General features: G+C 41.2%; 1 protein-coding gene across 4 annotated transcripts in view; it reads left to right on the forward strand.

Annotated features, from left to right (window-relative positions):
- Unc5c (unc-5 netrin receptor C) overlaps nt 1-6,872 on the forward strand; it is a 359,603-nt gene extending 352,731 nt beyond the window's left edge. For all 4 annotated transcript variants that reach the window (XM_006986136.4, XM_006986137.4, XM_076575063.1 and 1 more), the window contains 2 exons: nt 5,550-5,728; nt 6,460-6,872. In XM_006986136.4, coding sequence (XP_006986198.1) covers nt 5,550-5,728; nt 6,460-6,625 — 345 coding nt within the window. In that variant the 3' untranslated portion in view covers nt 6,626-6,872. The remainder of the gene's footprint in view (nt 1-5,549; nt 5,729-6,459) is intronic.
- The last annotated feature ends 6,639 nt before the right edge of the window (nt 6,873-13,511 follow it).

Consider the following 13,511-nt stretch of genomic DNA (forward strand, 5'->3'; position numbering starts at 1 on the left):
CCTTACTCAAAATAAGCTGAGTGTATGAGATCTTCCTGAGATCCATGCCTACTTTAAACTGGCCTTCAAGGTTTACCCATGAGAGGAATCAGGCCTTCACTCACATTTAGTTGGAAGGAAGCACAACACTAATCTACAGGTGAGGCTCAGGAATGGGCTTCATTGTCCCCCTACCCTAGCAAAAAGTATCTCCTCCCACTTCAGCAAACAGTAATTGAGTGTGAGGTGAGTAACATAGGGGAACCTATAATAAAACAACAAATAAAATACTCTGCCTGTCAAGAAGTTTAATTGACCAAAGGAAGTCACAGTCCATCCAGTTTGCATAGGGCTGAACCTGAAGAATACCGAAGGCCTCCAGATAGGGAGTCTTCGGTACATATGAGAAGGAGTGTTGCAGCACAGGCCCTTTAGGCCAAATTCTGAGACATTTACCTAAGGGATTAAAGGAAAGCACACGTGAGCTGTCCAAAGGCTGCTCCTAGAAGTGGCAATAGGAGTAGGAAGCAGGACAGTGGGCAGCCATTGAATCCCATCAGGTATCACCAAGATGGCAGCCTGAAAAAGGTAGGGGTCAGATTGTGAAGTGAGGAAAGCAGAATTGTAGGGGTCCCCTGATCCAAGAAAAATTAGAGCTCAGTTTCCACTTTTACCTCTGGGGCTCCATGCTGCCCTAGGCAGAGGGTGTACATATCCTTCACTGTTTAATCCAAATCAGTGAGTAAATGTTTAAAGAAAAACGGACACCAATTCTTCTCAAACTATTCCACAGTTTTCAGTAAAAGGCAATTTTCTAAGCTGATTCTATGACCCCAGCTTTGCCATTTAAGGCAATCAGACATACACATAGCTATGGACCAATACCTAGGACAAAGAAGGCATAAAAATTGTCAACAAAATTCTGATCAAGAGGATTTATCTCAAAAACTAAAGGACGGCTTAATATCTACAAACTACATACCATGTATCATATGGATAGAATGAAGTAGAAGTATATAAATTATATAAACATCTCAGATATAGGAAGGCATAACAAATTCAACAACTCTACATGTTAAAGAAAAAACACTTGAACAGATTATATATAGAAGGAGCATACTTGAGCACAAAAGAATGTATGGTAAACCCGGAACTATATCATACTGAGTAGGGAAAAACTGAATGTATATCCTCCCTTACATTTCTTACCTAGCATAATTCAAGAAGTTTTATCCAGAACAATTCCGCAAGAGAAAAAAAAAGAAAAGACAAACAAATAGAAAAGGAAATTTTAATGTCTCCCTTATGTTCATGGTATGATTTTATCCACAGAAAAACAGACTCCAGAGAGTATTATAATTGATCATTTCAGTAGTCAGATACAGAACTTACAAAAATCAATAGCTTATCTATACATTAATGAAGAATTGCAGAGAGAAATCATGACTACAATCTGGTTTACAGTCACCACAGAAGGAAAAAAATACCTTGGAATAAACTTAATGGAGGAAGTAATACCCTCTACATTGAAAAGTACAAAGTCCTCATGAAAGATACTGAATAACACATATATAAGATGGACAAAACTCTCATGTCCATGTATTAGAAAAAATAATGTTCTTAAAATGGCTATATTACCCAAAGTAGCCTTCAGGTTCAACACAACCCTGAAATTGATAAGGATTAAAATAAATAAATAAACTTTTAGAGTACCTAAAGCAGACCTGAGTGAAAACAGAAAATCTGGGGGCATCACAATAACTGATTTTAACACATACTGTGAAGTTATAGAAGCCCAAACAATACAATATCAGCATACAAACAGACACATAAACCAATCAAACATGTTGCATCCCAGAAACAAATCCATGCATTTACACCCAGATACTTCTTAATAGAGGCACCAAAGATGCTCATTGGAATGATAACAGCCTCTCAATAAATGATGTTGGGTAAACTCAACATGTGAAGAAGACTGAGACATAATCCTCCTCATCCTATACAAAAACCAAAACAAACTGGATCAAAACCTAAGCATTTAAACCTGAAACCATGAAACTACTGGAAGAAAACACAGTGAAAACATGTCAAAACCTTGGTAAAGGTGATAATTTTCTGGGTAGAAGGCCAAAAGCACAGGAAATAGAACAAAAATGGACAGCCAGGATCCCCTCCAATAACAAAGCTTTTGCACAGCAAAGGAAATATTCCACAGATGAAGGGTTGGCTACAGAATGGAATAAAACACATGCTAGCTTTAAACGTGACAGGTTCTTGTCTGGAAAATATCAGGAACTAAAGAAATTATTTTAAGTTTTAAGATGGGAAAATTCTGACAAAGACACTTCTCAGAAGAATGCGAACAGCCAACAAACAAGTGAAAAAAAAGTGCTAAGTTGGCCACCAGGGAATACAAATCAAAACCACTGTGTGATGTCACTCACCCCAGTTAGGAGGGCTATGATCAAAGTGACAAACAGTAAATGCTAATGAGCATTTGGTGAAAAGGGACTCTCACGCTGTTGATGGGAATGTAAATTAGTACAGTCATTATAAAGGTGCCTGAAAATAGTAAAAATGGTCCACTGTATGATCCAGCTGTCCCCCTTCTAAGTATAGAACCAGAGGAAATTAAACCAGCATGCCCAATCAAACAGGGCTATATACCTTTGTGTATGCAGCACAATTCACAATCGTTGAGTCACAGATTCGGCCCAGGCAAACCCTCAACAAAATAAATATGCTATGTACAACTATGGAGTATTACTCAGTCATAAAGAATAATGCGATCCTGTAATTTGCTGTGAAATGGCTAGAGCCGGATGGAGGTCCTTAAGTAAAATGAGCCAAACACAGAAGAGCAAATCTCCGTGTGTTTGTGTGTGTGTGTGTGTGTGTGTGTGTGTGTGTGTGTTCCCCTTTCTCTCTCTCAAACAAAGAACAACAACAAAACACTGACCTGAAAGTGGAATAATGAGAACTGGAGATTGGAAAAAGTGGGGGTTAAAAAGGAGCAGTGAGACATGATCACTTCCCCCTCTATGCTTGTATGAAGGAAGACCATTAGACATACACAGTTAAATACATGTTAAAATATTAGGACTGGAGAGATGGTTCAGATGATGAAGTGCAAGGATCTGATTTTGATCGCTAGAACTCATGTTTAAAAAAAAATCCAGACCTGGTACACCATGCATCAATAATCCCAGTACTGTGGAGGGGAAGAAACAGAATCCCTGGGCTCCCTGTGCTCAGTAGACAGGCAGCCCAGCCTTGCTGAGGAGATATGGACTAATGAGAAATCCTGTCTCAAAATCTAAAGACAGTACCCGAGTAATGACACCCACAGTTGTCCTCTGGCCTCTACATAAAGGCACACACATGCACATACACCCATGAATACACACACACACACACACACACACACACACACACACACACACACGTGCAATATTTGAAGGTTGGAACTTCACGTGAGAGGAAGAACATTAAACCCTTCCCTCAGTGAAGGAATAGGAAGAGAGAGGGGAGGGGTAGAGTCACACACATGAGTGAGCTCTGTAGGAGGACAGTCTGACGGGAGTTACGCAGTGGGAAACAAACAGTAGGAAGATACTGCGGCCATCAGTGATGAGGAGACTCTTTGGGGACAAGAGTCAGTGCTGCACAAGCCAATTCCTCCCTGTACAGACTTTAACCTCCCCTGCCATCTAAGGACAGTCAGGTGGGGATGTACTTGAGGAGTTGTAGGTTTCCCTTCCAGGCCTAAAGAGTAATCATGACTGTAATTTTCCATAAGTGAGTAAGAGGACTTGAACCTGGGTGAAGTCTCTAAACTGTGGCAACAGTGTGGGACACCTCTCTGCTCCCACACACCAATACACCCAGGCATACTGCTGGGTCCAATAGAAGGGTGGCAACACTTGAATTCTAACATCTCAAACAAGAATCTACTAATAAGCATTGCTACATGCCCCCCAGTGACTCTCTGCTTGCCTTTTTGAAGCTTTGTGACCCTAGAGGTTATGAACTCATGCTTTTTGGCAGGCCTCTGTGCCTGAGGGGAAAGAATTGCAGGTTGTGAGTCTCATCAGAGCTTTCTAATCCTGTTGGATGCTTCTGAGCTGCAGCCCACAGTCTAGCCATGGAGCCAGAGCTAACACAGAGGCGCCAGTGGCATCTGTGTGCCAAGCTATGGATTTTGAGCCCTGATACATTGATCACAGCCAACACTATTGTGTGTATTATGCAACTTGAGAGAGAGAGAGAGAGAGAGAGAGAGAGAGAGAGGGGGGGGGGGGGAGGGAGAGGGAGAGGAAGAGAGGAAGAGAGGAAGAGAGAGAGAGGAAGAGAGGGAGAGAGAGAGGGAGAGAGGGAGAGAGAGAGGAAGAGAGAGAGAGAGGAAGAGAGAGAGAGAGAGAGGATTATAGAACTTGAAAAATCAGTACTGGCCACTGATCCCAAAAAAGCAGGCCACCCTGTGGGCCACACTTGGGATGCTGCCAGCTGAGACTCCACCTGCGCCTCAGAGCTCCAGCACTGAGAAGTCTGCAGAGACATTAGAATCAGGGCTGGACATGAGGGCTCCAATAGCAGTGGCATTGAGCCCCTCAGCTGAGCACTTGGCAGGATATCACAGACTTCTTGATGGCCAGACCTCTGTGACTAGTGTATCCTCCAGCCACCAACTGTACACACCACGGAGCTACCTGCTTTAAAAAAGGGATGATATTCAAAGTAGAGTTAGGAGATTTCCTGTTATTGCTTTAATGGTTCCCAGGCAGCATTTCCTCTTGCTTTTAGACCAGAAGTGATCAGAAAATGATTAGAGCTTCTCTTGCTGATGATGAAACTTAGATTTTGTATTTGTGCTGTTTTATGAGCTGAAACTATTTTAAGAGCCAATTTATGGTTTTCTCTACTAAAATTGGATTTAAAAAAATAAGCAAGGAAGTTCAGCAATTAGACGACACCATTAGTGGCTTACCCTAAAGCAATATTCTGTGTTTACCATTTTCTTTTTAAAAAGTTTGTCTTAATTTGATATCTCTTAGCCTTGTCCCATTTTATCAAGCAAGAGCCAAAGGGAGTCACATTTGCAGGGCTGTATGGAGTTTCCAAAGTGTTCACCCAGAGCATGCCTTTAGGGTTAGATGGTTTCCAGAAGCTCTTCCTCATCTCAGATCTATTTATTCATTCAGAAATAACTGCCCCTTTGAACATTTTAACATCTAAACCTTCTGAAACACAGACATCCCCTCTCTTCTCTCCTGGAGAGTCTCATTAAAGGAAACATCCTGAAATCTCACCAGAGCTTTCTCTCCCGCCCAGTCCTGACCAATGACCCCTGAACACAGGCCATGCAAAACTACCTCCAAATGCCCCCTTTCTGTTTCCCAACTGCCCACAGTAACCCACTACTTTTGGGCCAGGAAGAAATTGTCCTTCCTGAAGAGAATAGAACTCATTCTCAGTGTCTATCTCAATTTATTGCAAGTCAGGCTTCATGTTGGTTGATTCAGCAGGGATTGAATTTGTCCTCTGAAAATAAAGCTGTGCCATTCCTGCAGGAACCGACTGGCATCGACTTGCCTCTGCTGGACCCTGCGGGCTCCATCACCACTGTCACAGGACCAGGTGCTTTCAGCATCCCTCTCCCTATCCGGCAGAAGCTATGCAGCAGCCTGGATGCTCCCCAGACAAGAGGCCATGACTGGAGGATGCTAGCCCATAAACTCAACCTGGACAGGTGAGTGTGTCCAGGCTTCTAGACCTGCTGCTTTTATTTAGCGGAGGTCTCTAGGACTGGAAACAGTTAGATAGAAAGCAGTATTCCTTGTCTTGTTCTTCCCATGACATATCTGTTTACATTTTCACTCTGAAAATATGCATTAAGCTCCTTTAGACTTTGTACCATGAGTTTCCAACAGTTCCAAGAGAAGTTCTGGGTTACATGACATTTATCAGTATCAGTCATGATCCCCTTTGTCTAGCTCATGTGCTAAGTTCTCCTAAGTATAATTGCCAGCTGAACAAGACGTAATGTGTGTTGAATAATTTACATGCTCACACAGCACTTGTATTAAGTTATGAAGAGACCCCGGGAGCCTCTACTTTGTAAGATGTAGCTGTCACCTCCAAACAAGAGATGTGGCATGACCTGTCAAAGATCATCAGAGCTTGTGCTGGACAGAAAACATAAGCCTCTTGATTTCCTGTTTAGGACAAAACCCACCGACACATTGTCTCTTAAATTATCTTATTCAGAGTTGAGGTTAACAAAGTTAAACAGCACGTGTCCTTTCTGGGGCTGATCTAATTAAGCATAGAGCAATCATTTAGTAAGGTTCACTACAATCCACAGTGAGACCAAAATATTTCAAGAAAGACAGGTTTAGCCCAGAAGCAGAGGAGAAAATAATACTGTAAATAGACCTGGAAATCACAACTTTTAGCATATTTTCCCATTCCGAATTGCAGGTACTTGAATTACTTTGCCACCAAATCGAGCCCAACTGGCGTGATCCTGGATCTTTGGGAAGCACAAAACTTCCCGGATGGAAACCTGAGCATGCTGGCAGCTGTTCTGGAAGAAATGGGAAGACACGAAACAGTAGTGTCCTTAGCAGCAGAAGGGCAGTATTGACCATACTGGAACTGAAATTGAGGGACAAAATTACACAGGGAGTCTGTGTCCAGGGGAACCACAGCTGAGGAGGAAATCCAGATGGGACCAAGGCGCTTTTCAGGCAAGATGGCAGCAGGAAAGGTGGGGGACAGGTACAACCACCGAGGTACATGCCCACTTCATTCGGACAGCACCACCATGGGAGTTAAGAAAAATTTGTGTAAATTTGTACCTTGAATTTAGAAATCAATCTAATTTTCTCTTCGTTGGGCTGTATGCTGTATGGTACAGGATCTTACAGTTTCCTAGGAAACGCTTTTTATTGCTATCCAGATGTATGGATAAACTTTCTTAACAAACCCAATTTCTACAAACGTTGTTTACATCAAATTGGACAGGGATACAGACACTGTCCATGGCTTGTTCTATTTTTGTTCCAATCATTTGAAGTTGAAGCTGTGGACGGTTTGTTGAGTCTATTTCAGATTAGTAATTTACAGAGAAATCACAGACTTTTGCTACAAATCATGTACATCAAGTGTCTCAGATAATCCTCCCATCAGTGTTCTGTTTCTGAAACTTGTCGGACCAGTGTTGGCATTTGTATCAGGGAAGTGGAGACTCTAAAAGGAGGAATTACCAAGATTCCTTATGCCATGGGGGAACCCAGTTGGTATCCTTTGGGAACAGAGCTGCAGCGTTGCAGGGAAGACAGTGATCACGTACCTCCACACAAACATTTCAGTACCACATGTGTTTGTAATATGCTATTTCAAGTGTTTTTAAAAAATAGTATCATTGTTATTGATGAGTATTACAAATATTCTAGTAAAAAGATTTTCTTTTTGTTTTAGTTAGCAATACTGTTAGTATTTGGTATTGACTAGACCTGTCTCCCTCTCCTGCGTACAGAGGTGGGCGTGGTCACCAGTTTAGTTCAATAGGCTTTGCTTCCTTAACCTTTGATCTACCGTTCCGTGGTGGTGGAGACTGAAATGCTCACTGGCTATGTCTGCTCTTGCAGCTTGCTCAGGCAGTCTTTCTGTTCTGGGTCTTATCATGAAGAGGGTTCTCTATGTAAAGTTCATTTAATCTTCTGGCTATCTATCTGAGAGGCAGTGTGGTTTGTGGGCAATAGCTCCTGAACTAGGAATCAGGGAGCCAATTATCATTCTGGAGTTGCTCACTGACCATTGACCTTGGGGAAAACATTGAAACTCACTGTAGCTCATTTTACTTATCTGTAAACTATGGGGTGAGATCTGATCATCTCAAGATTCCAGAATGCTAAACTCCCATTGTGATGCCATCAGTCTTATTCATCAATTTGATGATTATAAGAGATTCTAGCCTGGACCATTCAGCCAGTCAGCCTTTTGCTGGAATACATTGCATCTTTCAGGCTTGACTTGAAAAGGGGATTACTTCAACATGCATATATTTGTTTGGCTCTCTTGTCTTTGTATCATGGTTGCATGATGCTGTTCACTGAGAAATGACATCTTTTTATTATCATTGTGTTGTCCTCTGTGGGTGGAAGGCTACACTCCAGCCTTCCAACTAGTTATAAATCTACTTTACTCATTTATTGATCTCTGGATCTCAAGACCATTTCTACAAAATACACACGCAGCTGAAGGAATTGGTACATTTTTTCTTCCTTCATTAATCTTTGCTTTAATAATATTCAGTTGTGTTTACAGAGTTTAATTAGCTCTTTTATCCTACAAAATGTTAGTTGTGGAAACTATGAGTTTTCCTTGGAACCATCACCGCTTCTTTTAATTTAGGACCTCCATTCAGCAGATGGAGAATGAAAACTTAGCAGCCCCAGTCACAGTTAGACAAACAGGGAGCACCCATGTCCTTAAACCAGAGCCTTCAAAATATTACTGTGGCTTACTCTGGGGCTGGCAGTATCCAGTACGAAGAATAGATTCCAATTAGAAGTCATTTTGCCCATTTCCTCTCCTATTCCTGTTAGTTCTTGATATTCTCTGACTCTTCCATCTTAGTCATTAAAGAACTGTAGATACAGTTGTGGAGGCTCATCATTCATGCTGTCCATCTTCTCTTTTAGATATGTAGTCTACAATCTCATTCTCTAACCATTAGAATATTCACATGTAAAACTCCTGGTCCAAGGGGAATATTGTACTCCTAAACAAGTTCAGTGGCTGATGTCTATAACAATCAGTTTGTTTTAACATTTAAGAATTTAGACAGGTATTCGTAAAAAGCAAGAGGAAGAAAGAATTGTCCACTGCTGCCTCTTGAAACAAATATGAAGATTCCTCTTCAGTACTGAGATTTGGGAATCATTATAGAAATTAAAACCTAGATATCTGGCCTAGATGTTTTGTGTAACTTCAATGCTTTGTAAAAAGTAGAGAGGAGAAAAATGTGTTACCATTCTGGTTAATCTATCCTAAAAACTGCTAAATCACCAACAGAAACATTGAATATAAGCAGAACAACATTGTTGACGCTTTTGAAGCTCCTCTGTTCAAGTATCTAGAGATACTTGCTTTTTGATTCAGTTTCTCACAACAGGGATAGGAAGAACGACTGATCTCTTATGAGGTACTCATTGTCATAAAACTACTTTCTATCATGTGAATGATAGTTTCCAAACTACAACGTGTATGTGTGGTATTTTCCTTTGGAGAAAAGTAATAGTAGTTAGATCACCACTCTCCAACACACAAGGCTCACCTGACGCAGCTCATTTCAGAGGGAGTAACCTTGTTGCCTCTGTGGCATGTCGGCCTTCCACAAAGCCTGAGGAACGCGGTACTTGATGCCCTTGGGTAGAAAAACGAATCATTTGTGTATGGTGCCATCTAGTGGCCGGCCACATAGTTACTCGGCTTCATATACAGCTTACTAAAAGTTGACAAAGCAAGTAACCGAGTTTGACAAGAGATTTGTGACAAATAGACATGGGGAGATTTTCTTTTCAAGTGTTTACTTTCCTTATTGTAATATTCATTCAGTTAAATCACCCATTTCAAAATTTCATGAGTACATCATCTACTTGTTCATACATATCTTAAATTACTTTCTTGTAACAGACATGAAATCTCTATAAGTGGTTGAAAGTTGTCTTTTTTATTTAAGAATCCCATTGGGCTTTGCATATGTGAAATCTTTTAGTTCCAAAATACTACCTTTTAGAAACATAAACTGTATACATTAAGGAGGTACCCCCATCACACAGCTACACACACACACACACACACACGGCATCTCCTTGAGGGTTTTGAGATATATTCTTGCTAGGTATCCCAGGACAGCCTCAAATCCATAATCCTATTCCCATAGCTTCTCCAGTACTGAAACATTAAGCATGTACCGTTACCCCTCCTTTTCAAAGCTTTGTATTTGTAAATGAGAATCCTGTGTCTGTGGAAAGGGAAATTGTGGCTGTTGATTAAGAAGAATGACCTTCAGATCATGCTGATCTTCTGAGATTATGAATGTCAAGGAAGAGGCTTCATGTTCGCATTTTTCTCATGACATTAATTCAAATTGACTTGATAGCTAAGTACAAGGTGACAACAAGCATGTGTCAAGGAACTTACAGCCAAACATCTTCAAAGCAGACACATTACCTCTGCTATACAAAGGCTCCATCTTCACCTGAGCAAATTTTCATCTCTTTAAGGAAAAGATTCTTTGGGGGATGAGAGATCCAGGATCAAACTGTATTATTAGCTATTTTCATTTATGCTATGATTTTTAATCATTTTTAAATCATTCCACTATCAAAGAGTAGAGACTTTTCTTTAGGGAAAAGTCACAATGACTACATTTAGGGTCCTCTGGATTTCTAGAGTTCAGATACCAGACATTCAGTGGTTTTAAAGACATTTTTCCTAAAGTAAATTGAAAAGGGAACATTCAGAGGGTGGGATCTGAACACGCCACTTCTGGAGAAAAGCAGGTAGGTTCTTGTCTTACATCTCCACACATCTCTGTGGAGGACCCGGCAGGCAGCTGTGCTCTTGGGTCCCTCCCACCTCCATAGTCACAGGATGAAGGGAGCTTCCAAGAATGATGTTCTGTCCCAGAATCCATCCAGCCATCCAATCCATGCTCTGGGGCTATGCCATGTAGAACCAACCGAAGAAGTTGTGATGAAAGTAGAAAGATTTACTTGTTTTGAGTCTCCAAGATGAACAAGAGTTTGTTCGAGCTGAGCAATTGCTTTGGACAAGTAATCCATTCGTATGGCAATGTTGGTGGAAGTCCAAGGCCAGTGGCAGAAAGGAGGACTGCAGAAACACAGTGGGGGTGGAATGAGGCTTGAGACATCTTTTTTTGAGAAGCTTTGCTAATCAGAACATCATTGTTCAAACCAGTCACTTGTAAAGATGATAATGGCCAATGAGCATCTTATTTTATAGATCCAAAAGGAAAAATATTTTTATTATTATCTCGTTAATAAAACTGGTTTTGCCTTCCGAGTGCCTCGTGGGACCAACTATCTTATTCCTTTAGTTTTGTATTGTTTTTGTATTTTTAAGTATACTGAGCTGACATTGACTGAAAACCTTATAACTCTCCTTCTGTGCAACGAAATGCCATTTCTCTGCCCTCAAGAGATCCATTTGTGTCACCTCTGCTTATCACCTTGACAGGTCCCCTAAAATGTTTTTGATGGAATGGGGACTACAGGGAAAATATACATTATAACCCATACTAATTTAAGTTTATGGTCATGTAGGCTACATAAATGTTTCCAAATCTTGACAATTAAGTTCATTTTTTAAAAGAGTGGAGAAGGCCTGCATGTACCTGGGTGGAGTATCTCTTCAAACTAACAATGCAGCTATGGATCCTTTGGTATTATTGGACAGATGGTTGCCCCCATCCTTTTTTTTTTTTTCCTGAAAACTTACTGTGATAGTCTTCAGAAAGTCCAGTGGGCTTGACTGTTTCCTTTATTGAGCTGTGGTGGGATATTAATGTGGCTCATTCAACCAAAGGTATTTTCTGCCAGAGGCCTATTTAAATGTGGTTGGGGAGGTATCCTCAGGACAAACACGCTCCATAAACATAATGGCAGGCAAACCCAATGGGATGTAAGATGCTACCCGAAAGTCTTCAGTATACTCAACTATATACTGAAGGGATCTGTCCCGGGAACTTCCAAAATCCTAAATTGGAAGTCCCCGCCATATATGGGACAGTCATGGCTCAACCCACTCGTTGGTCAATATAAAACCAGGGAGTGTGTGAGATACAGCTGTCCACCAACCATGCTATTTGCTATGGCACAACAGCTTTTCCTATATTATTTGAGAATTCGTGCTATGGCAGAATCATAAATTGCAGGCAACAGTACTGTTGGGCCCATTTTAACAAGCTTAAACTCTGTGTCATCTATATATACCAAAGGCCTAATGCCACGGAGCCTGGTGACACCCAGCAGTGGTGACTGTGAACTGTCGGCTGGTTGTACTGATCAGTAGCCTAAGGGTGATGAGCTCTTGGCCTTTGATCTTCACTCAGCACTATGAAGTGGTGACATCAAAGCATCATGATGAGCTCTATGCTGTATGTTAAACCAGTTTTAAGACAGCATACAAAGCAAGGGATCCACAGCCAGTAGAAAAATGCCTTTGCCGTTTTTTATGTTCCTCCAGTCATTAATAGAACCTATAACTGTACACATATGGATTCTCATATTTTTCTTCAGATCTTGGAAAAGAAAGAGGAGCCAGTTGAATACATGACTTGCATTCCTTCTTTCACTTTTTTCCTAGACCTGCTATGAGTAGTGATGCCCTCACCCTCCAGCCAATGTGTTTAGCCAAGTTGCAGGGAATATTATCACTGTGTGTGCACTTGCGTGTGTGTTGGATGTCACAGTGTTGTGTGTATTGAGCTTAATATTGAGCTGTAGGGAACCAGTAACCTTCCACTTTGTTCTAAAGATGAAAACCAATATTCATCAGAAAACAATGCCCAGCTTTCTGCCAAAGGCAGGCTGGGTCACCCTCGAGCTGTCTTCTTTGGGCCAGCTCAACTTCATAAGTATCAGGTTGAAATTTTAAGCTTTGTCAGTTTTTCTTTATGTTTTTAGCAAAAACAGCTTCTCAGACATGGAACACTCCTTTGTTATAGAATTCTGTCTTGCTGTATCTTCTATGCAAATCCTTTTCTAATGACCCCTGGTGGCAGAGGAGTGCTCTCCAGCATTCCGCTCATCGCCTTGCTGTGTGGTGGAGGTGAGGGACACCAGCTTTGGGTGTGCCTCTTTTCTCTCCCCAGTTGCCTCACCCAATTTTCCTGCAGTCCCCTTGGTTTGTAAATTGCCTGCATTTATTCTGTCAGCCAACATGTACAAAATGTAAGAAAGAATTTTTAAACAGGTAATAAATTATATTTATAAGCAATAGAGAGTGCCTGCTCTGTTTCTTTATAATATGGAAATACTTTGTGTCAGGAATTATTGTGAATTTCTTCAATAAGTTGAAAGCCCTTTGGGTCCTGTTTGAATGGTAATCATAACCTTCCTCCATGGTGGGGTGAAGTTCTAGAAGGATGTTTCCCCAGCATCATTACACACTGCAATCTCTGGGCCAATGCCTCCAACCCACCTCTGGAGACTCTGGTTTCCTTGGTCTGAGTGCAACTTGAACTGTGAGTGTGAGAAAGATTTCAGGTGATACCAGCAAGCAGTTAATAGAGCATCTTCCAGCACCTGCATCAACATTTTTCTGGAGCAGATTTTAAACATGTTAATGCTCTACACTCAAAGATCCAATCTCAAGTGGAGTTTGTAAATAACTACAATAACAGGAAAGCCAAGGCGAACTCCATGGCCCAGCCCTGAGCTCTTGTGAATCCCAGATGTGTCTGACATAGCACAGGACTGCATTTACTCTGGTGAGAA

The sequence above is a fragment of the Peromyscus maniculatus genome, chromosome 6, assembly GCF_049852395.1.
Source record: "Peromyscus maniculatus bairdii isolate BWxNUB_F1_BW_parent chromosome 6, HU_Pman_BW_mat_3.1, whole genome shotgun sequence".
Classification (NCBI taxonomy): domain Eukaryota; kingdom Metazoa; phylum Chordata; class Mammalia; order Rodentia; family Cricetidae; genus Peromyscus; species Peromyscus maniculatus.